Source organism: Betta splendens, chromosome 15 (genome assembly GCF_900634795.4).
Source record: "Betta splendens chromosome 15, fBetSpl5.4, whole genome shotgun sequence".
Lineage (NCBI taxonomy): Eukaryota > Metazoa > Chordata > Actinopteri > Anabantiformes > Osphronemidae > Betta > Betta splendens.
This window is the reverse complement of record NC_040895.2, coordinates 2642978-2669410: the sequence shown is the minus strand read 5'-3', so window position 1 is coordinate 2669410 and position 26433 is coordinate 2642978. Positions and strand designations below refer to the sequence as shown.

General features: G+C 45.0%; 1 protein-coding gene across 21 annotated transcripts in view; it reads right to left on the bottom strand.

The window, feature by feature from the left end:
• col13a1 (collagen, type XIII, alpha 1) overlaps nt 1-26433 on the bottom strand; it is a 203537-nt gene that overhangs the window by 56353 nt on the left and 120751 nt on the right. For all 21 annotated transcript variants that reach the window (XM_055502806.1, XM_055502799.1, XM_055502800.1 and 18 more), the window contains 8 exons: nt 17427-17453; nt 17289-17315; nt 17121-17177; nt 17017-17040; nt 16881-16934; nt 1212-1256; nt 954-1088; nt 582-653 (listed from right to left, as the gene is read on the bottom strand). In XM_055502806.1, the coding sequence (XP_055358781.1) occupies nt 582-653; nt 954-1088; nt 1212-1256; nt 16881-16934; nt 17017-17040; nt 17121-17177; nt 17289-17315; nt 17427-17453 (441 nt within the window). The remainder of the gene's footprint in view (nt 1-581; nt 654-953; nt 1089-1211; nt 1257-16880; nt 16935-17016; nt 17041-17120; nt 17178-17288; nt 17316-17426; nt 17454-26433) is intronic.

Below are 26433 nucleotides of genomic sequence, written 5' to 3'. Positions count from 1 at the left end.
TAAATAAAATTAAATTGAATTGAATACATGTGAAATGAACCATTTTTTATTTTATATACTGATTACCCTTAATAAGCCAAGCAGAAGTAGTTTTTTTTTATTTTCAAACGGGTCCATTTTTGCTGTGGCATTGTTTCGATAACCTTCTGCAATGTCACAAGATTCATTTCCATCCTGTGTTGCATTATTTTTCACCAAGATCTTGCACTGATGATGGTAAAGTCTGACTGCTGCACAAAGCCTTCTCCAGCACATCCCAAAGAGGGTTAAGATCTGGAATCTGTTGTGGTCAATTCATGTGTGAATATTACGTCTCATGCTCCCTGAACCACTCTTTTACACCCAATGAACTCTGGTCCTAACATCTTGGAATATGCCCATCAGGGAAAAAATCCATTGATGGCATAACTTGGTCATTCAGTATATCCAGGTAGTCAGCTGACCTCAGTTTTTGAGCACTGAACCTAGACCTGACCAACTGCAGCAACTGCAGATCATGTTAGTGTTAATCCAGGTGGTAGATTTGTTTTTAGCTAGGCAGCGTATATGCCCACAAAAACACAGCTCTTAACATTGTGTACCATTGCACCAGGTAATCCAATAGGGCCTGGGACACCCGTGGTCCCCTTTTCACCAGTAGGACCGTCTAAACCCTACACAGCGAGAGGAAGGGGACACAGACAGACAGGATGATGATGAGGTTTTCATTTTAAAATTAAATCAGAAGTGGAAAAAATAGAAAGTTAAGTTTTATTCATTTTAGTTTAGTTACAGTTCATTGTTATAAAAATATTGACAATAATAGTTTGCACAATAATTTAGTTGTTTAATTAAATTTTAAATAAAAGCTTTCAGTTTGGTATTTTTCATTTACAATGTCAATGTCTTATCTTGGCTGAGTGCAAATAGCCATTCTAATTGTGTTTTGTTGTGTGGTTCACACTGTCACTCACAGGAGATCCAGATGGACCAATGTCTCCCTTGTCTCCTTTGGGTCCTGGGAATCCGATTAAACCACTCTCACCTCTTGGACCTTCTGAGCCAACAGGACCTTTGGGACCAGGCTCTCCAGGCTTTCCTCTGGGGCCCTAAAACAGACAGCCAGGATTTATTGAACACAAAATTTCAAGTGACAGGTAAATAATCACTCAACCATTTCTTTTTATATGTCCAGCACTATATGCATTCATGTAACAGTTCAAACACATTACCTTTTCACCATCCAGTCCTGGAGCACCTGGTAGACCCACTTCTCCCTGAGGACATACTAAATATGGTTAACTGTCATATCCCTATATCAACTAGTTTAATATGCTTAGTTTAATTGTAAATTCTGTCTTAGGTTGTGGGGGTGTTTTGCTTTACTAAGGTGTAAGACATGAAATACATGAAAACAGTTTGAGGAAAAAATAAATTCACTAGTGGTGGACTGTCAGTGCAAGCAATGCCTTCTTTACTGGCCTAAACATACTCAGAAAAGCAAGGTAAATTTGTTGTCGTACCACCATCTCAACCTCTTGTCTCTTCCTCACTGCTACCGTCTCTAACCCATAGGGCAGAGCTGCTCTCATCACTGTCTTGTACACCTTTCTTTTGAGTCTTGCTGGCATTCTTGTGTCACACAAAACTCCTGACTTTCCTCCACCCATTCCAGCCTCTTCACCTCTTTTCCACACTCCCCATTACACTGAACTGTTGACCCCATGTACTTAAACTCCTGCACCTTCTTTACTTCAGCCCCCTGTACAGTTACCTTACTCTTCTACCTTGACCCATTTTGTTTAAGCACATGTATTCTGTCTTACTACGACTTTCATGCCTCTTCTTTCCGAGGAAATCTCCACCTCACCAGCTGTTCCTCCACCTGCTCTAGTCTCACTGCAAACCACAATGCTATTCGCAAACATCATTGTCCAGGGAGATTCCTGTCTGACCTCATCTGTCAGCCTGCCCATCAGCATAGCAAACAAGAATGGACTCAAAGTTTGATCCTCCACCTTGAACTACTATATCTGACCTACAGCACATCTCACCACCGTCATACTCTTCTCATATATGTCCTGGACTACTCCATACTTCTCTGCCACTCCTGACAACCTCATACAGTGCCACAGCTCCTCCCTAGGCACCCTGTCACTCGCCTTCTCCAAATCCACAAAGACACAATGCAGCTCTTTCCAACCATCTCTGTACTTTTTCCATTAACATTCTCAAAACAAAAATAGCATCAGTGGTGCTTCTACGGAGCATAAAACCATACTGCTGCTCACAAATCTCCACCTCCTTTCTGAGCCTGGCTTCCACTACTCTTTCCCACAGCGTCATTATGTGGCTAATCAATTTTATTCCTCTGTAGTTGCTGCAGTTCTGCATGTCACCCTTGTTCCTAAAGATCGGCACCAGAATGATTCTCCTTCATTACTCAGGCATCTTCTCACTCTCTAGAATCCTGCTGTCTCTAGAAACTCCACTGCTGTCTCTCCTAGACACTTCCACACCTCCACATGTGCAGTCTTATACTAAAGATTAGGCACCCCTAAATAAATTATACATTTTGGTGACTTTTTATTGAAAAGATGTTAACAGTCACTCTTGGAAATAGAAAAAAAATGCACAAACTCTTTAGCAAACATTGGTGCATGAATTGAACAAATATCAAAAAATAAAAATATTATTGTGGCACTGTGCAAAAGTTTGAGCACCCTAGGAGTTCCAAAGTCTCTTTCTTTTTATACGGTGTCAGCCCTTAATCAGCTCGTTAGCTCTGGTGCATGGCAACAGATGTTATTAATAATTGCCAAACAAAGCTTTACAAATATTTTGACTCTTGTCTAGCCAGACAGCAACTCTCAATAACCACGGGTTTCTCTTGTCATACCTCAGCATCTTTTTTGTCTTCACCATTATTATTGCCTTTTTGCCATTTCCTGTTTCATTTTGTACTACTTCCGGGTTTGTTCAGTTATATTAGTTTTTGCTTTTCTTCCCCAGTAATGTGACCTTTCAGCTGTTTCCGTTTAATAATCAGTCATAGTATTTAGTATCCACTATTCACCTCAGTCCTCTGCCAGATTGTTAGCTCAGTTCTTTGGGTCAACTCTACAGCGATTATCCAGTCTTGTGTTTTTCACATTAGCCTGTTTCCTTGATTCCATATCCAGTCCCTCTGTGCTTTAGCCGAGCTTACCTCGTGACAACTTGCCTACTCTATTGTATTGCTGTGTCCGCCGGTGTCTTTTCTTGGTTTTGTCATCTCTCGGGAAGATCTGTTTGTAGCCAGCCAAGACGCAGGCGGTGGAGGACTGGCCGACTCTGCAATGCCGATGTAATGTTCAATGCTTCATGGGCTTTGACAATTTTTACCGTAAGTTCATCCAAAGGTTCAGTTCCATAGCCTCCCCCCTTGCACGGTCTCACTTCTTCCAGGTCCTGGCAGTTTGTGGTAAAAGTAGACGTCTCTCAGACGTGGAGAGGTAGTGAATGCCACATTCAGTGGAAATTATTTTAAAATAGAAATCTTGATTTAACAAAACGATGAGGAAGCGCAATGCTGTGAGAGAACGCAAGACTCTGCGAGAACAGCACGAGAAATTCAACAAGGCAGCGCGACACCGATAGTAAAAAACAGCGCGACAAACTATCAGCCAATTTAAATAAATAAATAACTACCTTATTCTACGGAAAACAATCAACCATCTTACCATTCTGGATAACACCGAAGAAAGTTTCAAGTACATCGACGAGTGCTTCGAGCGTCTGGTAATGGGGAAAAAGGACACGGCTCCAAACAAAAGATCCCGTCCGTCTTACTCACCTGAGTCACCTGGAGCTAGCTCGGCAGACAAAAACATCACGGACATCTGATCATTTCTATGGACTGGAGTCCATAGAAAAAAAAATATCAAGCTTCGACGCGCGTCTACCGCTAGTGGAACTCCTCCACAAAGAGTTTCAGGCCCTCCGCAACTCCCTGAAATTTAGCCAGCAGCAGGTGGTTTCTCTTGCCACCAAGAACGAGGCCCTGAAGGGAACGGTGCAGTCCCTGACGGAGTATGTGACTCAGCTAGCGGCCGAAAATAAAAAAATAAAAGAAGGGATCATTGATCTGCAGGCCCGCAGCATGAGGGACAACCTGGTGTTCTCGGGGATTCCAGAGCAGGCGGAGGAAAACGCGAAAACTACAGATAAAAATTTCCTTAAACAACAGATGAAGCTTCCAGTGGAAGTTGTCAACAAGATGGTGTTTCACCGTTCTCACAGACTCGGAGGAAGACGGCCTGATGGCCAGCGCCCTCGACCCATCGTTGCCAAGTTTTTTGACTTTAAGCAGAAGGAACTGGTTAAGAGTCGAGCCAGACAGCTGAAGGGAACCGACTACAGCGTCAAAGATCTGTTCCCCATCCGTAAAAAGTTCATGGCAGAAGGCTGCAGGGCTGTCATCAGCGTCGACAAACTGTACGTCAACGGAGAGCTCTACCGGGACCGGGAAGCAACTCTGTGGCTGTACTAGCGGTGGTTTGTAACAAAAATGGTTTAATGGTTTAAATGGTTTAAAATTAAAGGTTTGTTGAAAAATAATAGATGCAATGCAACTAAGTGTTATAACTTTACATCCAGTATTCAAACTCATTCCCTCGCAGATGTTTCATGTAAATGCTCTTTTTGTCATTCTAATGTCACTCACCCACTCACTTTGCAAAGCGCTCATCATGCTTAATCACTCACTTTCCTTTTACTTTAATTTTTCTTCCCTTTACTCTTTTTCCTTCACCTACTTTCACTCCACACTGTTTACATCCTTCTTTTCTCTATTCTTCTCCCACGTAGTCAGCCACCTATGTAGCCCTCCAGCAGCCACACACAAACATCTACTGCACAGGGGAAACACGTGCACATACATAGATCACACACAACAAAACACAGATACTTAAGGTTAGCCACACACCTAAAGTCTGTCACGCTACATAAACACAAGACTAGTAATCCACAGCAGTCAGGTAAGATATGACACCACTGAAGATTGTCACTTGGAATGTACGTGGAATCAATAAGAAGGAGAAACGATTTAAAATATTTAATCATTTGAAAACCCTACAAGCAGACATTTCTTTACTACAGGAAACTTATATTCCCAAAACTATAGATTAAACTCTGGCATCAACAGAGTTCCCACGTGCTTACTTAGCCGGTTACAATTCTAAACAAAGAGGGGTCGCCATCCTAATAAATAAAAAGATTAACTTTACTCATAACGATACCATTGTGGATCCAGAAGGGAGATATATAATCATTAATATCTTGATAGGAAACATTGAATATTGCATAGCTAATGTTTATGGTCCTAATGTTGACGACCCCTCTTTCTTTCACAGCTTCTTCACATCACTGTCTACTCATTCTGGTTCCAAACTTATAGTAGGAGGGGGCTTTAATTTAGTATTTAACCCAGAGTTGGACAGGCTAAGCAAAGCTGTGAGCAACAGGAACTGGCAATCAGTACAGACCTTAAAACAGTCCATGGAAGACTTCGGTCTTTGTGACACATGGCACTTTCTTCATGCTACATCCAAGGAACATACCTTTTCCTCGCCAGTTCACCACTCTCACTCCCATATAGATTATATTTTAGTAAATAACTCAGTCTTACAAGATGTCTCTGACACCAATATTCACTCTATCACAATCAGTGATCATGCCCCAATGTCCATTTTGTTGATTAAGACAGTCACACCATCAACCAGGAATTGGAGGTTTAATAAATCATTACTCAATGATCATGAATATGAATGACTCAATGATTACTCAAAGACTTCAACAGTTATGTCAGGAGAGAATGGGCAACCTTTATAGAAATCAACGATACACCGGGAACCTCACCCTGTGTTCTTTGGGAGACTGGGAAGGCAGTTATGCACAGTAGAATAATTTCATATTCATCGCACAAGAAAAAAAAGGACATGCTACTTGAATTAGAATAAGAGCAAAAAATAAGATCTCTATAGATTAAATATGCTGCCTCACCAACCAATGATAGAATCCTAGAAGACCTAAGAAATCTAAAGCTGAAATTAAATAATATAATTGACTGCAAATCTCAGTTTCAGATAGATCAATTACGCTGGGAGAACTTTGACCATGCTAACAAATGTGGTAAATTTCTAGCTAACCAATTTAAAAATAATAAAGAGAAACAAATCATCCATTCAATAACTAATAAGAAAGGGAATATTATAATATAATATAATATAATATAATATAATATAATATAATATAATATAATATAATATAATATAATATAATATAATATAATATAATATAATATAATATAATATAATATAATATATACACACTCTATTCTTCCACTTTCCAAGCTCGGGTCCTCTACCAGAGGCCAGGGAGCTTGAGGGTTCTGCGCAGTATCCTTGCTGTTCCTAGGACTGCACTTTTCTGGACTGAGATTTCGGATGTTTTTCCAGGGATCTGTCGTAGCCACTCCTCCAGTTTGGGGGTCACAGCCCCTATTGCTCCGATCACCACAGGCACCACTGTGGCCTTCACCTTCCAAGCCTTCTCCAGTTCTTCTCTGAGCCCTTGGTATTTCTCTAGTTTCTCATGTTCCTTTTTCCTGATGTTGCCATCGCTTGGTATTGCCACATCCACCACTACGGCTTTCCTCTGCTCTTTATCCACCACCACAATGTCTGGTTGGTTCGCCATTACCATTCTGTCAGTCTGGATCTGGAAGTCCCACAGGATCTTGGCTCGCTCGTTCTCTACCACCTTGGGAGGTGTTTCCCACTTTGACCTTGGGGTTTCCAGTCCATACTCCGCGCAGATGTTCCTGTATACTATGCCAGCCACTTGGTTATGGCGTTCCATGTATGCTTTGCCTGCCAGCATCTTACACCCTGCAGTTATGTGCTGGACTGTCTCTGGGGCCTCTTTGCACAGTCTACACCTTGGGTCTTGTCTGGTGTGGTAGATCTGGGCCTCTATGGCTCTGGTGCTCAGGGCCTGCTCCTGTGCAGCCAGGATGAGTGCCTCTGTGCTGTCCTTCAGCCCAGCCCTTTCAAGCCATTGGTAGGATTTGTTGAGATCAGCCACTTCAGTTATGTTCCGGTGGTACATCCCGTGCAAGGGCTTGTCCTCCCATGATGGTCCCTCTTCCAGCATCTCATCCTCTGTTCTCCACTGCCTGAGACATTCACTCAGCACGTCATCTGTCGGGGCCTTATCCTTGATGTACTTATGGATCTTGGATGTTTCATCCTGGATAGTGGCTCTCACGCTCACTAGTCCTCGGCCTCCTTCCTTGCGGCTAGCGTACAGTCTCAGGGTGCTGGATTTGGGGTGGAACCCTCCATGCATAGTGAGGAGCTTTCGTGTCTTAACATCTGTGGTCTGTATCTCTTCCTTTGGCCACCTTATTATTCCTGCAGGGTATCTGATCACTGGCAGAGCGTAGCTGTTTATTGCCCGGGATTTGTTCTTGCCATTGAGCTGGCTTCTTAGGACTTGCCTTACTCGTTGGAGGTATTTGGCTGTTGCCGCATTCCTTGTTGCCTGTTCAAGGTTGCCGTTTGCCTGTGGTATTCCAAGGTACTTGTAATTGTCCTCAATGTCTGCTATTGTTCCTTCTGGGAGTGAGACCCCTTCTGTGTGGATTACCTTGCCTCTCTTTGTCACCATCCTCCCACATTTCTCCAGTCCGAATGACATCCCGATGTCCGAGCTGTAGATCCTGGTGGTGTGGATCAGCGAGTGCCACATTTGATGGATACTTGGGCAAGCGGCTTCCCATTGGCTTCAAGGGTGGTTCTCCACAACCTCATCGAGTTTGCAATGAAGGCCCTTAGAGTTCTGTTGATGTTGTACAGCTCCAAGCATTCAGTGATCCATGTGTGTGGCATTGAGTCATAGGCTTTCTTGTAGTCGATCCAGGCTGTGCACAGGTTGGTGTGTCGCACTCTGCAGTCTTGGGCGACTGTTTTGTCTACCAGGAGTTGGTGTTTGGCTCCTCTGGTATCCTTACCAATGCCCTTCTGTGCTTCGCTCATGTATTGACTCATGTGCCCACTTATCTTAGCTGCGATGATGCCTGACATGAGCTTCCATGTTGTGGAGAGGCAGGTTATTGGCCGGTAGTTGGATGGGACTGCACCCTTTGAGGGATCCTTCATTATCAGGATCGTTCGCCCTTCGGTTAGCCAATCAGGGTGAGTCCCATCCCTTAGCAGCTGGTTCATTTGTGCTGCCAGGCGCTCATGGGTTGCAGTGAGCTTCTTTAGCCAGTAGGCGTGGATCATGTCAGGGCCAGGTGCTGTCCAGTTTTTCATACCTGAGACTCTATGTTGGATGTCTGCCACTGTGATAGTCACTGGATTCTGTTCAGGGAGGTTGCTGTGGTCTTCCCTCAGATCCACCAGCCACTGTGCATCACTGTTGTGTGATGCCTCCCTTTCCCATATACCCTTCCAGTACTGTTCAGTTTCCAGCCTTGGTGGGTCTGCTCTGTTGTTATTACCCTGCCATTGAGAGTACACTTTCGCAGGTTGTGTTGCGAACAGACGGTTTATTCGTCTGGCTTCGTTATCTCTGGTGTATCTCTTTAGGCGGCTGGCCAAGGCTTGTAGCCTTTGCTTGGCAGTTTCGAGTGCTTCAGGTATGGTCATCTGGCTGTACCTCTTAGGCATTGGTCTTTTCATTGCACCTCTCTGGGCCTCTGTCATTTGGCTCACTTCCCTCCGAGCTGCCTTGATTTTTGCCTCCAACCTTCGTTTCCATGGTGGGTATTGTTTCTCATGGCTCCCATGGTTGCTCTTATAGCCAAGCACCTCTAGGATCACTGATGCTGAAGCGTATATCAGCTCATTGGTTTCTGTGATTGTTGTGGTAGGGATCGCTCTCAATGCTGCATTCACATCTTCCATGAGACTTTCTGATGGTACTTCACTTAGCCGTTGTAGTGGGGTTCGGGGTTGCCTGTTCAATCTCGCCATGATTTTGTCTTTCAGGTCAGTCGCTGCCTCGCTCAGCGTGTCTGTGCTCATTGGGGCTTCGTACCCAATTTCCGGTTGGGGAGATGGTGAAACCTCCCCTCTGACCTGGCGTCCTGGCTCCCCCTTGCCGTAGCATTTGTGTTGTATCTCGTCAATCTCAAGTTGTGATAGCAGTTGCCGTTTGTGGATGTTGGAACACTGAGCTACTAGTTGCTTCGCTGTCAGCCTTGAATGTGGGTTTCTCCGTTCCCATTCACCACACATTCTTTGCATGTAGCCCCTCTGACTAGGGTTACTTGAGTAGTAGCATTCCAACAGAGCCTTGTTCTCGCATCTCAGCCATTTCTTTCTTGTTCCAGTAGCCCACTTCTCGCCAAGGTGCTCTGGTTCCCCAACACCTGACGCAGACCTTGTTAGACCAGGCGACGTCTGAGCCGGTATCTCATGTGGTTCATTGTCTCTCATGATATGAGGTAGATATATATATAATATATATATATATATATATATATATAGTTTAAAAACTTTTACCAAGAGTTATATACGTCCCAAATAGATCCATCCACTCATCCACTTCAGCCATTGAGGAGTTTCTGAATAAACTAGAACTGCCAAAGCTAAAGGAAGAACAATCCACAACTCTAGACTCATTGTTATCTTTGGCAGAACTACATGAAGCTCTGCAGGAGATGAAAAGCTCCAGGACCAGATGGATTCCCAACTGAATTTTATAAGGAGTTCTGGTCCATGCTGGCACCCAGCTTTTACAAAATGGTAGCTGAAATTAAACAACAGCATTCATTACCAACAAATATGAATTCCGCCTTCATAAGCCTGCTCCAAAACCAGGAAAAGACACTACACTCCCATTAAGTTATAGACCAATTTCACTAATAAATGTAGATCTAAAAATAGTGTGTAAAGCACTTGCTAGAAGAGTAGAAAAATCACTCCATATATAATTCACTCTGACCAAACAGGCTTCATTAAAGGTAGACAGTCAACAAACAATATGAAAAAATTAATCAACTTAATTGATTATGTCACCACCCATGAATTAGAGTCAGCCGTCGTCTCCTTAGATGCAGAAAAAGCTTTCGATAGAGTAAACTGGAAGTTTCTTTTAGCCACTCTGCACAAAATTCGGCACTGGGAAATCATTCATAGACTAGATCCAAATATTATACAGCTCAGCAAACGCCGCAGTTAGAACATACAACCAGATCTCACCAAGGTTTAATCTGCATAGAGGGACAAGACAGGGCTGCCCACTTTCCCCATCACTATTTGCAATATTTATTAAACCTGTAGCCGCAGCAATAAGACAGCATGAAGGAATTACTGGAATATCGACCAAATCAGTAAATCATAAAATAAGTTTATATGCTGACGATGTGTTACTGTTTCTCCTGGAGCCACAGACGTCTCTTCCTACAACTATCAGCTTCATAGATGAATTCTCAGGACTTTCAGAATACTCTATTAACTGGACCAAATCTATAGTGCTACTCCATTCAGGGAACATTAAATACTTGGGCATTGAATTGTCGTCTAGGCTATCAGAGCTTATTGATCTAAACTATAATCCATTATTAAAAGGAATAGAAGCCAACCTTAAAAGATGGCAGTCCTTACCCAATTTCACTTATGGGAAGAATTGCCACCATAAAAATGATGATCCTGCCAAAAATTAATTACATATTCTTAATGATTCCAACTCAGCCAGCCCAGGCGTGGTTTAAGACATTAGACTCCTACATCTCACAGTTTTTGTGAAAAACCAAGCCACCACGAATTAGCTTAAAAACTTCAAAAATCCAGACGCTGCGGCGGCCTAGAACTACCTAACTTCCACCACTATTTTCTTGCCAATAGACTGAACCATGTCCACAAATGGATAAAACCCATGCCAGCAGACTCCTCCTGGATAGACATTTAACAAACCTTTTGTGGAAATATTAAAGTTGCAGAGCTGCCCTTTATCAGCACCAAAATCCAACATCATAGTTGTTACCAGAGTATTAGCATAAAAGCATCTCTGACAGCCTGATGGAATTTTCTTAAAATTAATGGGTCGTCGCTTACTCTTTGCCAAAACACACCTCTCTACTTTCTAACTTGGCATATCAAAGGGATAACACATCTGAAACATGTTTTTACAAGAGACAAGTTTACCTCTTTTGAAGAATTAAAATCACTAGTGCCAATTTCTTAGAATACCAACAACTAAAGTCAATACTTAATGCAAAAAGTAAGAATACGCCCATCCACATGCAACCACCACTCGTAATAGAGCGATTTATTGATATATCAGGGAAAAGGACAGTATCCAAAATCTATATCTTAATTTCCAATGTAAATCAGACAGTGAGCCTTCCAATCTCTAAATGGGAAGCTGAACTCAACATCACCACTAATTACACGTTCTGGAATAATAAATGTTCTAATTTATTCAGAATGACAAAAAATACAAATTTACAACTAATACAATATAAAATTTTTCATAAAACTCACTATACAGGACAAAGCATGTTCCAAATGGGTCTCACACATTCAAATATTTGCCCTCACTTTACAGATAACACAGCAGTTGGTTTCCTACATGCATTCTGGTTATGTTCACCTGTGCAGCAATTTTGGCAAAGAGTATGTGAACACCTGTCAACCCAGTTAAGCTGTCCAATCCCAGCGGCCCCTGCACTTTGTCTTCTAGGAGATCTAAGTGGGCTTGATCTAGAGACAAACTCATCACACACACTTCTTTCTGCCCTCTGTGTCACAAAGAAAATCATCCTTATGAACTGGAAAACTAAAAATAAATTAAGCATTACTCCTACCTGAACAGCTTGTTAGATTACACCACCTTAGACACATTGTCTGCTTCATCAAATCAATGACCAAAACTCTACTCTGATTGATTCCATTTCCAGGTAAGGATGCGTGGAGCTCGGGTGCTGCGTCATGTCTGGCACAGTGGTAGTGGGGTGACTGGTGGTTGGGGGTGCCTGCCTACCTAAGGAACCGGGACAACGGGACTGGTGGATTCTGGGCTGGCCGCATGGGTCCCCTGCGGCGGGGGTGTGGTGGCTGCTTAGACCAGCGGTCCTGTGCCGGGGTAGGGCCATTTTGAGGGTTGGTATGTGCCTGTCTCCAGGGAGTGAAGGCGGGCCTCCCTGCCGGTGTGCGGGGGGCGGACCTGGGGGTGCAGACCTGAGTGACCTGTGTCCGGGGGACTCCCTCCGGTGGTGCCTGCCTGCGCCCGGAGGGGTGTCTCTCTCGGGTGGGGCGCTGCTTGCCCTAAAGGTCTGACGCCCTCTGGTAACTGCTTGGGCCTGTTGGGGGGGTTGGCGGACTACTCGGGCTACGACCTTCATTGGGCCCTGGGCATAGGTTGGCCCTCAATGCACAACCGCGTATGTGTGTAGGTTTGAGTGTAGCACTACACGGGGCGAGCATAGGTATACTTTAGCGAGAGAATGGGTAAGTGTGAAAGAAGGGTGATGATGGCTCTGGCTGTGCTGCGTGTAGTGCCTGGGCAGTAGTACTGCGGTCCCTGAGTCTCGGCTGTCTCTTCCTGGCTGGGGGTTGTGGGGGGCGGTGGGATGGGTAACAGAGCCACTCGGGAACCTGGCTCTGCAGACCCTGGTGCTCTGCTTCCCAACTACATTTCTTCACAATTATCCACTTAGGTGGCCTCGCCCACTGGCCCTGGTGGAGAGATCACTAGCCAGTTTTAACTGCAAAAAGACATTTAGTGTGGTGGGGGGGCACTGTCCGGGGGACACACCGTCAGCCAGCGGTCGTGCTCCTGGAGGTGTCACCCACCTTCAGTGCACTTCCACACACTCACGTGCAAGCTGGGTTGCAGAGTACCTTTTCTGCTGCCCTATGCTTCTCCCAGGTTGGGCGGTGCTCGGGAGGAGCTGCGGTTCCTGCCTGGGGCCACATGGAATGTATCTGAGAGTCCATTGGTTCACGTATGATTGTTGTGAGAGAGTTTATGGTGTATGTGTGTTGATGTGATGATGTGTGTTGTACGTGTGGGTGGGTGTAAGCATCTGTGTTAGTGTGAGTTTGTATGCGTGTGGTGCGGTTGGAGTGTGGTGGGTCCGGTTTTCCGCCCGGGGTACGTTGATCATCTGCCTGGGTGGTCTCTTTTCTGCTGACCCCCACCAATTGTTGGCCTTGTACTGCAGACCCGGTGTGGAGCCAGGGGATGAGGTAGGGCCGATGGGGTAGGCCCGATTTGCTCGTGTAGGGGTGGTGGACTGGGGGCGGGCCCCACTCTGGGCGGGCTCCCTACGGACCGTAGGTCTTCGGGCTCCACTCTCTCAGGCTGACCCTCCCACCGGGGGGAGTGTTTGCCCCTGATCTCATGGGGCGGACAGCGTTGACCCACGGTGGCCCACTCTGACCTCGGGTGCTGTCTCTGTGGCTGCTGCAGCTCTGCCTGTGGGGCTCTGTGTGGACGGCTTGGGTCGCAACACCTGCCCTCCTGGAACTGAAGGTGTGTGGGCTCCCTGGCTGCTAGGATTCTTTTCTCTGCTTGTTCGATGGGCGTATTGGGATCGAGCTCCTCACATCACCCTGGCTTCCACAAGTGGCATTGTTCATGCACCAACGTCTGCCTCACCCTTTGGGTGAATAATGTTAAGCTACAGCTTTACTAACCTTGTAGAGGGACACTCAACACCTGATACTGATACTGAGATGATACTTATCGCTACCAATATCAATAATGTGTGAATATGGAAATTTTGTTGTTGTATGTCATGACTTTTATTAAGTAGTATGGGATATGTATAACAATGCATATGTGTATGTATATGATATGTATATGTTCGTATGAGTATGTGCACATACCTTAACACTATTATTAGTATTAGTATTAATCTCCAAGGTAAACCACAGTACAACAGTTGTTTAGTTATGAATGTGTTAGCCTGCTTATTTATTTTTCACCGATTGTTTAGTTAACAGATTTGCTTGGTTCCAGCAGCTGGTTGCCCCCCCCCCACACACCCTGAAGCAGAAACTTAACCTGTCCACCAACACAGCAACATCACACATATTTGGGATTTGCTAAATAAACCATTAAATAAACCATAAATCAAGAAGAATATATATATATTTTATATATACTCCTCTTGTTAAAGCAAAGCTGTCCATCACAATATGGCATTCAGCGTAACATATGCTGCTCTTTAAACTGCTGGACAGAACAAAAAAAAACAATGATAAACATGTCTTCTCGTTGTAGTAAAAAACATTGCGGACAGTGTTTGCAAATGTTTGCAAACGGTGATATGTGCCAGAATAAGTGTTACTGGTACTAAATATTGATTATGTAGGGTGCCCAAACTTTTGCACAGTGACAAAATAATCTTTTTATTTTTTATCTTTGTTCAATTCATGGCATAAGAAGTAACTATGCACCAATGTTTGCTGAAAATATGCACATTTTTCCTATTTACAAATGAGACTGTGTTAACATCTTTTTTTTTAAAAATCACCAAAATCTGTTATTTATCAGAATCAGAATCATTTTTATTCACCAATTTTGCAGGAATTGCATCTGGTCTGACCCCGTCCTTTCAAACCCTCATTCCGAACATTAACTATTTACATATTAATTTGAGTTATAAACATAGAAAGAAATAAAAAAATAGAATAAGATGAAGCCTGTTAAGCACCAGCAGGTTCTGACTGCACCACTGGACCAGCTGCTCCACCTCCCGTCTGTATGCAGACTCAATACTGCCCTGGATCAGCCCAATGACGATCATATCATTTGCATACTTCAGGAGTTTCACAGACAGGTTCCCTGAGGTGCAGTTGTTGGTATAGAGGGAAAAGAACAGTGGGGAAAGGACGGCGGTGCTGATGGTGTGGGTGCCAAATGTGATGCTGCCCAGCTTTACCTGCTGCCTCCTGTCAGTCAAGAAGGTCCTGATCTGTCCGTGAACCTAGCATATGTGCTAGGGAGATCCAGGTGCTGCAGGATGTAGTGCAGTCCCAGGTCTACTGCATCATCCACTGACCTGTTTTTTCTGTAGGCAAAGTGCAGGGGGTCTAGCAGGGGACCTGTGATGTCCTTCAGATGCCTCAGCACCAGCCTCTCAAAGGCGACAGAATTCTCCTTCACAAATCTTCAGTGCCGGTAGGGGGTCTGATGGTGGGAGTTTGTGAATGTTGGGGGGTGTAGGTGAGCCTATAGTCTGGCCAGGAGGTGTGAGGTGGTTCCTTTCAAACCGGCAGTAGAACCTTTTAAGGTCGTTTGCCAGATTTTGCTAGCCTCAGGGTGTGGAGATTGTTTCCTGTAGATGGTGATGTGCTGCAGGCCTCTCCAGACTGATGCAGGATCATTTGTTGAATTCTGCAGCTTCTCACCATAGCCCCTTTAAGCTGCTTTAAAATCCTTTGTCAGCCTGTTTCTGTCTTGCTTGTACAGCAATCGGTCACCTCTTCTGTAGGCCTCTTACTTGGCCTGGCCCAGCTTCCTTAAGTCTGGTTTGAACCATGACGTGTTGCTGTTGACTGTGCGTAGAGTTTTCCTCTGAATACACATAACTTTACAAAAGCGGATGTACAATGTCACAGTTTCAGTGAGCTCGTGAATGTCTTTCACTGCAGCTTCAAAAACATCCCAAACAGTAGAGTCAAAGTAGCCCTGCAGCTGCAGTTTGGACTGGCCCGTCCACCTTTTCACTGTCCTGACTGCAGGTCTACAGGTTCTGGATTTCTGCATGTAAGTCAGGATGATGTAAAGCAGACAGTGGTCAGAGAGGCCCAGTGCAGTGCCCAGAGCAGTGGCCCCATGTGTTCATGTGGTGGGACACTTGTATCTGTGGACCTCCACTGGCTCAGGTTCATTTTGTTAAAATTACCCATGATGATCTGCAGGGAGTCTGGATGTTTCTTTTCCACGTCTGTTATGTGGTCAGACGGGTTCTGTATCAGGGGGTGCCTAAACTTTTGCATAAGACTGTACATCATCAGGACCAACAGCCTTTCCACTCTTTATCCTTTTCAGAACCTTCCCCATCCTACCTCCACTCTTGTACATCACTCTGTTTCACTCTCTTCCGGAAGTAAGTGTTGACTACAGCCATTTCCATCCTCTTAGCAAAGTCCGCCACCATCTGTCCTTCTAGGTTGCTTTCTTTTACACCAAACCTGCCCATTACCTCCACATCACCTCTGTTCCCCCCTCACCAACATATCTATTGAAGTCTGCTCCAACAACTAGACTCTCTCCTTTGGGGATACTCTCTATGTGGATCATACCCACTGACTACATTAACCATTACCCCTTTGATTTTTAGCTTTAGGCTCATCACCCTGTCTGAGACTCTTCACCTCTAGAACATTGTTCACAATATTCCCCTTCAGGATCACTCTTACCCCATTTCTTTTCCTATCTACAACATGATAGAACAGTTTGTATCCTTCTCCAATACTACGTGCTTTGCTGCTTCCACCTCGCCTCCTGCACACATAGTACATCTGCCTTCCTTCTCTCCATCATGTGTGCCAGCTCTCTGCCTTTCCTAGAGTCCCTATTCTCAGATCTTTCCTTTTCTCTCTCTATCTACAAACTCTTCTGCCTCCTCTCCTTCGACATTTGTTCTCATAACGAGCCCATCATTACAGGTGGGAGGGGAAAACCTTACTGAAAGATAAATATGTGGCCTTCAGCCAACTTCTTTCAGACTAAGGAAGCCACGTGGATTGGTGGTGAAACATTTTTACTGAAAAGAAGAAATCCAGTTGACATGACTCAAGCTTTAGACTATTCCACCTGGATGTCTGAGAATCTCCACCGAAACATACTTTGAAAGAAAGCAGTGTGACAATATTATACTCTAAAATGTATCCTACCTTGGCACCTTGGAGTCCAGGGATCCCTGGAGGTCCAGGCAATCCAGGTGGACCCTAAGAGGATATAATATTACTGATTACATTTCGAAAATGGCTTTTAAACAATATTATATGATAAATCCTAGAAAATGCTTACCATAAGAGGTATGTTGTGAATATCCTGTTGGCAAATTTTACGTTACAAAACCTATTTTTGTGTGTTTCCATATTTAAAAATGCAGAAAAATAAAACAGACATACATTTTCACTGTTATGAATCTCAGCCTTTCCTGGTTCTCCACTTGGGCCTGGATCACCCTACACAGTAACAAAAAAACAAGAACAACAAAAAACATGTAAACAACGAAATAGGAGAATGTGTAAAAACCTAAAAAGAAAAGATAATGTGTCAATCCATCAATAGCTTACTCTAGGTCCAGTTTGGCCTGCTTCCCCCTGGAGATTACAGGAGGTTACCAGTTCGTTTTGGCATGTTTTCAAATGTTTTTGAAAAAAAAACATCAATATATTAAATATATTAGGTTCATTCATAAGGTTTTAACTTACTTTATGTCCCTGGTCACCTTTGTCTCCCTGTAGAGAAATGTCATGAAGTGATTTATTAAAATGTTAGTATTTCAGACATAAAAGTATCAGTTTACAGTACTTCAAAACAGACTGAGCTGATACTCATTTGATCTATCCCCTGGGGGGAGCAGTGGGCAGCCATAGTGCAGCACCCGGGGACATTCTATTCAATTAATCTAATAGAAATAGATTTAGAAACACAACAACCTCCACGATTTTGTCCAAAGGTATTGCCAAAAAAGTAGAATTCTGCTATCCAGTGAAAAACTTGCATGATCTATTCTTTCCTGGTTTATTCTCTTGCCAAGTAACATGAAGGAACAGGTACTGTAAGTCAAGTTTGATATAAAAAGTTGCGATAAGCGTTTGTTCACTGAGTTGTTTAAGAGACCACATGTATTGATCACAGAAGATAGAGATGGAAGAAAAACTTTTTTATACCCCAAGCCTATTTTCTGAAACATGGCATAGCTACATTCAAAGGAATTCAAATGGGCTGCTGAATAATGAATCAACGACTCGATAACTGATGATGGAAATTTATCAATAATGATTTATCGTTGTCGATTTGTCGGCCTGCTCATTTTACAGCACAGCATGACGCAAAATAATGCAGCCACTGGCGAAATGCCTTAGAAAGCAAACCAAGCGGCAGCAGGAGAAAGGCTGCGCCCTAATTCCTTCATAAGAGCATTAAATATTGAACACAGACAACATTAACCTGCAAGTCATACAAAGCTCAGCTCTTGGTTAGTAAATGCTAGAGCGACACAAAAGAACATAAGAATGAAACACTGGTGTCCAGGATGTAGTGGCAGTAACAAACACTGTTTATCCATCACAAGAAGTCTCTACATTAAGTGCGGCTGTGTTACTTCGTTACTTAATCTGTTCTGCTGTGAGCGTTAGCTGGCTGCGCGTCATCTCATTCACTACATAGTAATGACCGTTCATTACTATGTAGCGAATGAGATGACGCGCAGCCAGCTAATGCCATGCGCCGTCGCCACCACAGAACAGCACACCACACCGCACAACGGTGCAGACACTAAATGTAACAGCAGCATTAAAATATGACAGCATGGTTTTAGTGGTTGTCACTGTTGCCTCAGAGCCAGAAGGAGCCCAGGAATCTGTGGAGTTTAGTTTAGTTTTGTGGGGTTTTCTCCCCCCTAGTCAGGTTAAGTGGAGCTGCTGCAGATCTTCACATTAGAACAAAACTCTATGCTTGCTTTGTTCAATTATATTTTGGATACGGAAGTTTTATTATTGAAACGCTAGATCTTGTGTTTTGTTTAAGATTTAATGAGTCAAAACCAAAATTTAGTTTTAAAAACTTTATAAAAATCCTGATAGGTGATTTCTAATTGGGACAGATTAATCGAGGGGGCGGCACGGTGTGCAGTGGGTAGGACTGTGGCGTCACAGCAATAGGGCCTGGGTTTGACCAAGTGCCTATCTGTGGAGATTGCAGACCGCCAGGTGTTCGCGTGGGTTCTCTCTGGGTTCCTCCCACGGTCCAAAAACATGCATTAGGTTAATTGGTCACTCTAAATTGCCCGTAGGTGTGATTGTGTGCGTGAATGGTTGTCCGTCTATGTGTTGCCCAGTGATGGGCTGGCGACATGTCCAGGGTGTACCCCACCCCTCGCCCATAGCCAGCTGGTCGGCCATGTCTCATGCCTAGCAACAACTGACAGTAGCATTTGACGTGGCCGAACGCGTTTTATAGCCTCGGTGCTCTGTGTTTTTTCTTGACTCTTAGTCATGTGACCTTACCAACTGGTCCTAATTAGCCATCAGATCTTGCTCATTTGTCCGATTGTTGTGTGTACTCACCACTTTACAGTGTTGTATCCAGTTCTTGTCTAGTGCTCGACCTTGTTTCCAACCTTGCTTTTGCCAACTGCCGTACCTTTGTTATACCATAGCCTTGGCTGATTGCCTGTTTTTGTACGCCAATTCTACGTGCTCCCTTGTCTGTACCTCTGCTAGTTGCTCACCTGTGCATCAACCTCGGCCTGTACCACTGACTCCTTTTTTGTGATTTAACAATCTTTTACTCATCTTACTGTGTGTGTGTGTGTGTGTGTGTGTGTGTGTGTGTGTGTGTGTGTGTGTGTGTGTGTGTGTGTGTGTGTGTGTGTGTGCGTGTGCTACGTTAAGCCACCTGACAGGACAATCTGGCCAGAAATGGAACCAACCAGCATGCTCCACTCTCCTGGCACACAAGCAACGAATCCACAGCCATTTCTTCTTCTACTTCCGCCTCTCGAGGAGTGCAGACGTGTTTTCTCTCTGCTCCCACTCTGCTTTTGCTTGCAGTGTCCTTGTCTTGTCTTTTTCTGAGCACCCTGATCTGCTATTCTGGAATAACATTTTTGAACATGGAGCTAATCAACTGGTCACTCAGCGCATTGGACAAAATGTTTTCACAAAGGAAAGAATCTCCGGGAGAACCCCTCTGCCCCTTGGGGACTTTTGCCTCCGGCTACGTGCGGGACGCGGGGGATTCCTGGTGCCCCCTGTGTCTGGAGCCTCTGTCCATCGAGGATGCAGAGGATCTATTCATATTTTGGACTTTGATAACTGGGCTACTCATGATTGGCTTTGGTGGTGCCCTGCTTTATCGGAAGATTGGAAAGATTGGAAAATCTGTGGCCGGCTCATCGGCGTGTCCACCGGCTGTGGAGCTGCAAACGCCGACGGGGGCCATGGTTACTCGGCTGACGGAATTACACCAGAGGATTGCCCGGATTGAAGGACTGATCTGTAACATCTCAGCCCGTTCGGATGCCCGGATTACAGGACTGACTAATAAGATCTCAGCCCGTACGGAGGAAGACAAGAGACTGAGGGATAACATCTGCAGACAGACTGAACACTTGGTGAATATGGTGACAGCCTTGTCTGACAGGCTTGAGGAGATGTCACGGGTGACCCATGGTCCCACAAGAGGCGAAGAAGCCCTGAGTTCTGACCGATTGGAGTATTGATCTAGACAAATTAGTCATGGATTGTTAAAATGTATTAAATTTGGCTGTGTATTACTCTGTCCCTTCTCCCTCACCCCTCCCTTCCCGGGTCCAATCTAGCTCACCAGCTGTGCCTCTATCTATCCTCTTCCCCTTATTGTGACTCCCTTCAAGGACAACTGTTGGACTGACATGTAAACATCTTGGTTGGCCTCGGTCATACTTCTATAAACAACACTTCACTACACTGATTCAGATACACCCCCCCCCCCCCTCCCCTCCTTACAGTCTCACTGTCTGCTCTCCGACCTTATCTATCTGTCCTGATGAACCCAAGAAAAAATTCCAGCAAGGTTTCCACTTGTACTGTGTGATACTGTATGTGTGTGCGTTTTATTACTGTTTGTACTGCAATTTGCTTCCACTGTCGGACTAGCGCCGGGTAACCTAGCTGCTGATGGGAATTTCCCCGCTGTGGGACTAATAAAGGCATTCTTAATTCTTAATTAAGAAAAGACCAATGCGGCTCTCCAGGAGCTGGCGCGCTGTGCCACCCAGCAGGAGAACGCGGTGACGGAGCTTAGCCAGCTGACTAAGCATCTCTCGCCGAACGCAGTGAGCAGAAGCTTGCCAATTGAGGTACCAGAACTGGCGGCTACCTCCACCGCCATGCCAGCAGACTACTCTCCAGCTCCAGACACTTACTTAGGAGCTCCTATGCATTTCTCCAGAGAATCAGGTGACTGACGAGCGTTTCTTACCCAGTGTGAAATCCACTTTGAGTTGCATGCTCTGAGCTTTCCCACCGAGCGCTTGAAGGTAGCGTAGCGGTGTCCCATTTGGGAAAAAAGGAAGTCTGGGCTACGGCGGAGTGGCGGAACAGGTCGTCCTGCAAGACCACGTTCCGTTTTGCCAAGGCCCTAAACCAGATGTTCCAGGAGGTGTCCCTAGGACGCAACGCCGCGCAAAGCTTAGTGAATCTTAGACAGGGTAAGCGAAGCACTTAAATAGGCAATTGTGTTCCGCACACTGGCAGCAGAGGCGGGTTGGGACACCACCACTCCGTTCATTTGAGGACTCTCCCCATGTGTTGAGGACTGTCTTGCGGCCCGAGACCTGCCAAATGACCTTAATGCCTTGATAGCCTTGGCCATACAGATTGATCACCGTTTGTGGAACAGCAACCGGTAGACCGGGGACGAGGACAGGGAAATGAAGGCTGTTGATCCGCGAGCCAGGGGCGTCATGGGCGGACGCAACGTTCACGACAGTTCCGGACACCAGGTTCTACTGGCACCATCACAGTCTGCAAAGGTGAGTTTCCCTGGGGTTCAGCTTCCTGCCAAGGAGCCCATGCAGTTGGGTCGAGCCTATCTGTGTGACGCTGAGAAGAGCGTGGCACTTTCAAGGGATGTTTGTGTATTGCGGCCAGTCAGGTCATTATGATGCAGGCTGCCCACTACTGCCCACTACTGCTCACTGTTAAGACGGAGTTTAGTGGTGAGCCAAACTGTTTTCTGCAATGCCTCCGCCTGTTCTTTACCTAATGCTACTTTGCAGTCTGGGATAATTCCCTCCAGCAGGTGGTGCTTATCGACTCGAGCACTGATGCTAGTCTCATGGACGCTAACCTGGCGGAGAAGCTGGGAGTCACCATCTTGCTTCTCACCTCGCCAATGGAGACCATGGCGCTGGACCGTCACCTGCTCTGGAGTGTCACACGCCACATTGGACCCGTTACCATGGTGTTTTCTGATGCTCATACCGAAGTTATCAATTTCCTTGTTAAAGCCTGTTACCACCCTGTAGTCCTGGGCTACACCTGGTTTCGCCTGCATAACCCCCGCCTGGATCGAAGGAGCTGCGATTTCGAGGAGTGGAGTACAGGATGCACCAGTTTTTGCTTCAAGTTGGACGCCGATCTTGATCTCTCCAGCTCTCCTAGTCTGATCGTACCAGGTCTTGGAGCTGGACAGCGTACCAGAATATTACTGGGATCTTCGTTCTGTGTTCAGTAAAAGGAACCCCACTTCATTACCCCTGCATCGTAGTCATGACTGCGCTATCAATCTGAGGCTCGGCTCAGTTCAGCTCAAGAGAGCGTCAGCTCTTGCTGAAGAAAGGCAGGCCATGAAGGAGTACCTGGAGGGGGCACTAGCCACCGGTCTGATCTGTCCATCTTCGTCTCCGGCTGGCGCTGTTTGCTTCTTTGTTGAGAACGATGGTTCCCTTCGGTTGTGTATTAATTATTGGGGGCTGAACGGCATCACCATCCAGGACTCCTACCCTCTACCTTTGTTGTCCTCCGCTTTTGAGCTGTTGTCGGGAGCTGAGATCATTGCCATGCTGGATCTCTGCAACTCTTAGCATCAGGGAAGCAGACGTGTGGAAAACAGCCTTCAATAACCCAAATGGACATTACAAGTACCTGGTCATACCTTTTGGGTTAACAAACGCCCCTGCTGTGTTCCAGGCTTTGGTTAATGACGTTCTTGGAGCCATGATCAATGATTTTGCTTTTGTGTACCTTGATGATATTCTCATTTTTCCCCATTCAGAAGAGGAGCACCATTTCCACGTGTGGCAGGGCTTTGTGTTCTTCCAGGGGCAGATACGGATGGATCCAGCTAGGACCAAAGCCATGGAAGACTGGCCTGTACCACAGAGCCGTCATTATGTGTAAGGTTTTCTTGGTTTTGCCAACTTCTATTGGATGTTCATCTGTGGGTTCAGTAACACAACCTCACCCCTCCATGGTCTTACCTCTTCAGGTCTCGTCTCCAATGGTCTGCGGAAGTTACCAGTGATTTAAGTAGTGTATCACCTGTGCATCGATCCTTTGCATGCCAGACCCCGCCCGTCAGTTTACAGGTGGACGCCTCCAACTCCAGAGTTGGGGTGGTGCTGTCACAGCGGGACCTGGAGGAAGGCAAGCTCCATCCCTGTGAGTTTATGCCCCATAAGTTGTCATCAGTGGAGAAAAACGATGACATTGGTAACGGAGAGCTGTTGGTGGTCAAGGTGGCATTGGAGGAATGGTGACACTGGCTGGAGGAATGCGGACAACCATTCCTGGTCTGCATGAACTATAAGAATTTAGAATATCTCACAACACCAAAGAGACTCAATTCACATCAGGCCTGTTTTTTAGTTGTTTCAATTTCAATACATCTACCATCCAGGTTCCAGAAATACAAAGCCGGGCGCCTTGTCCCAGATCCACGAGATCGAAGACGACCCTGAGGAACCGGAATTCATTCTCCCAGTCGATTGCATGGTTGAAGCTGTCATCTGGTCTATCAACGCTTGAGCGAAGGATGCCATCCGGGACTTACCGGCAGTGCGTGCTTGTCCTCCTACCCGTCCTCCCCCAGAGCTTTGTGGCGAGGTCATCCACTGGGCACATGCCTCCTCATTCTGTGGTTATCCTGGCTCTAAGAGAACAGCGTTTGTGATGGGAAGCCATTTCTGGTGGCCATGAGTAAAGAAAGATGTCTAGGAGTACATGGTTGCTTGCCCTACCTGTGTCACCCACAAGGCCTCACATCAACAACTGGCTAGGTTTCTCTGTTTCTTCTTTCTCTGCTGGTTTCCCACCGTCCGTGGTCCTATATCGCCCTGGACGATGGCGATATTGGAACACGTGTTCAGGCTGCATGGTTTATATTGTTTCTGAGGGGTCCCCAGTTCGTGTCCTGCTTTTGGCGGAGTTCTGTGCTCTGTTGGGGGCTCAAGTTAGCCACTCTTATGGTTATCACCCGGAATCTAATTGCCAGATGGAGAAGCCGGAGATGGGTCTCCTCTCCTCCAAGAACCCCACTACCTGGGCATGGAAGCTGCTCTGGATAGAATTTGCCCACAACACTCTGCCCTGTGTATCCACCCGTCTCACCCCCTTCCACTGCCCCTACGGTTTCCAGCCTCCTCTATTCCCTTCACTGGGAAAGGAGATTCATGCTCCGTCCTCCTCTACAGAACATCGATGGTGGTCCTGTTTACATCGTCACCATCAGCTGTTCTCAGTTAGTCATCAGATCTACTATTTAGCCACTAGAACTCACCTTTACCACCCCTTGTCTGTACCTCTGCCTGTTGCTTACCTTACTTACTTTGAGAAATAATCGGAGGAGTTTTCTTAAGATGTGGAGTTTGTGTATCCTGTTCTGTTCCAATCTGTTGTTAGGTTTTGTACCTATCATGTCATTCTGTGTTTGATAGAGCCTATAGTTTGCAGTGCTGTGTTCAGTTTGGTAGTTTAGCCTGTAAAACAGAGCAGTCTTTAGTTTAGCATTTGTCCTGCATAGCAGTGATTTTTTGTACTGACCTTTGGTTCAGAGCTTTAATCCTGCCTTACAATGAGTTTATGTTTTCTCTGTGTTAATGCGTTAATTCCAGTTAAGTCTTTATTTTGTTGCATTTGAGCATTTGATTTGCCAGGTAGGAACCGTCAGGGGGAGTTCATAATCAGTAATATCGTCGCCAGTAATATTGACTAAATATGACAATATTTAAATGTTTACATTGTTTGCTATAGCTAGTGATTAGCTTAGCATATGTCATTCTTCACGCATATCCTTATTCCTTAGGATCTTTACTTTCATTTGAGCCATTTATTTATTCATTTATTTCTGCTGCATAAAGTATCACAGTAGTAGAGCTATAAATTCATCACATACTAACGTAGGTGGTGCTATAATGCTAACTACATGCTTACGGTTTATTATATCATATTTTCATCTGTGTTTGATGCACTAAGACGACGCTTATATAGCACTGTAGCCCTGACTCTGCTGTTTAAATTGCTGCATGTTTATATTCCAACATTTTATACGCATTTGTTGTATGATGTAACCTGGACCATAGCCCAAGGTCTCCTAATTTGGTGACATGGGGTCTAAAAGGTTAAAAACATATTATGTAAAAAGGGAAAATGACCGCTAGAATTAAACAAAGGAAAAAAACTAACAGACAATAAAGGCTGAGTGCATCAGTAATCCAGAAATAGTTCATACGCAGTGATCCATCTGCACAACAGTTGTAGCCTGAATCTTTAAATGTGGTCAGCAAAAAGTGTGATACAAGTATAGTTTACACTTTGCCCATTTAATTAGGTTTAAAACTCACTTTATTGCAAGTTAATGTTTGTTTCTCAAGTGATGTAAATAAAAAGTGCCATCTTAAATTTATTATTACTGATTTTAGCACTTGGCAATGCCGGCAGTCTGTTCTAACCACCAAAAGTAACAGAGGATAACACCATTCCCAAAAACTGTTCAATGCGCAAGTCTTACAGATGTTCTCAATTGCCACACATTACTAGCTACACCATGTATTCTCACAACAGTACACACAAATCCGTAACATCTCACCAAACATCCTTTTTTCCCCTTCGTTTTGTCACAATGAAGCTTTGCACTCAGACACCACTCCCAAGCCCTCAAACATACACACTACAACATAGTGTTACACACTGGTGCTTGTGTGCTGGTGATTTGAAGCAATATTTCCAAAATCGGCAAGTTATGTTGCTTATGATTTTCCCCCTTGTCACATTACCAAAAGCAACACAATGTATACATTGAGACATTTGTATTCAGTTATGTACAACACAACAACACACACACACACAAAATCAAGAAATTATTCCTCCTCAGCGTTCTGTCTTTGTTCTGGGTCAGGCCAGAGACTCTATCTTGTTTTGCCAGTCACTAACAGCATGTTCAAACGTTTATCTGCGTCCGAGTCACCACTCTGTGCAGTCGCTTTTGCTGCTATAACGTTGGCCAGGGGGGATACACAGCAAGCACCACAACATATGAGAACTTCCTCTAGGTGTAGTAAGGTTGAATACCGACAGCAAGAAGCTCAATGTACCTGGTGCACAAATGTTCTCTAACAGAGATGTGCACTGGGCTGCTCCATCTGTTGTTAATAAACAGTGCCACACCACCTGCTGCTAATTCTTCTCAGTCTCTCTCAGGCTCCTGGCCCCCCAGACTGACCACTGAGTC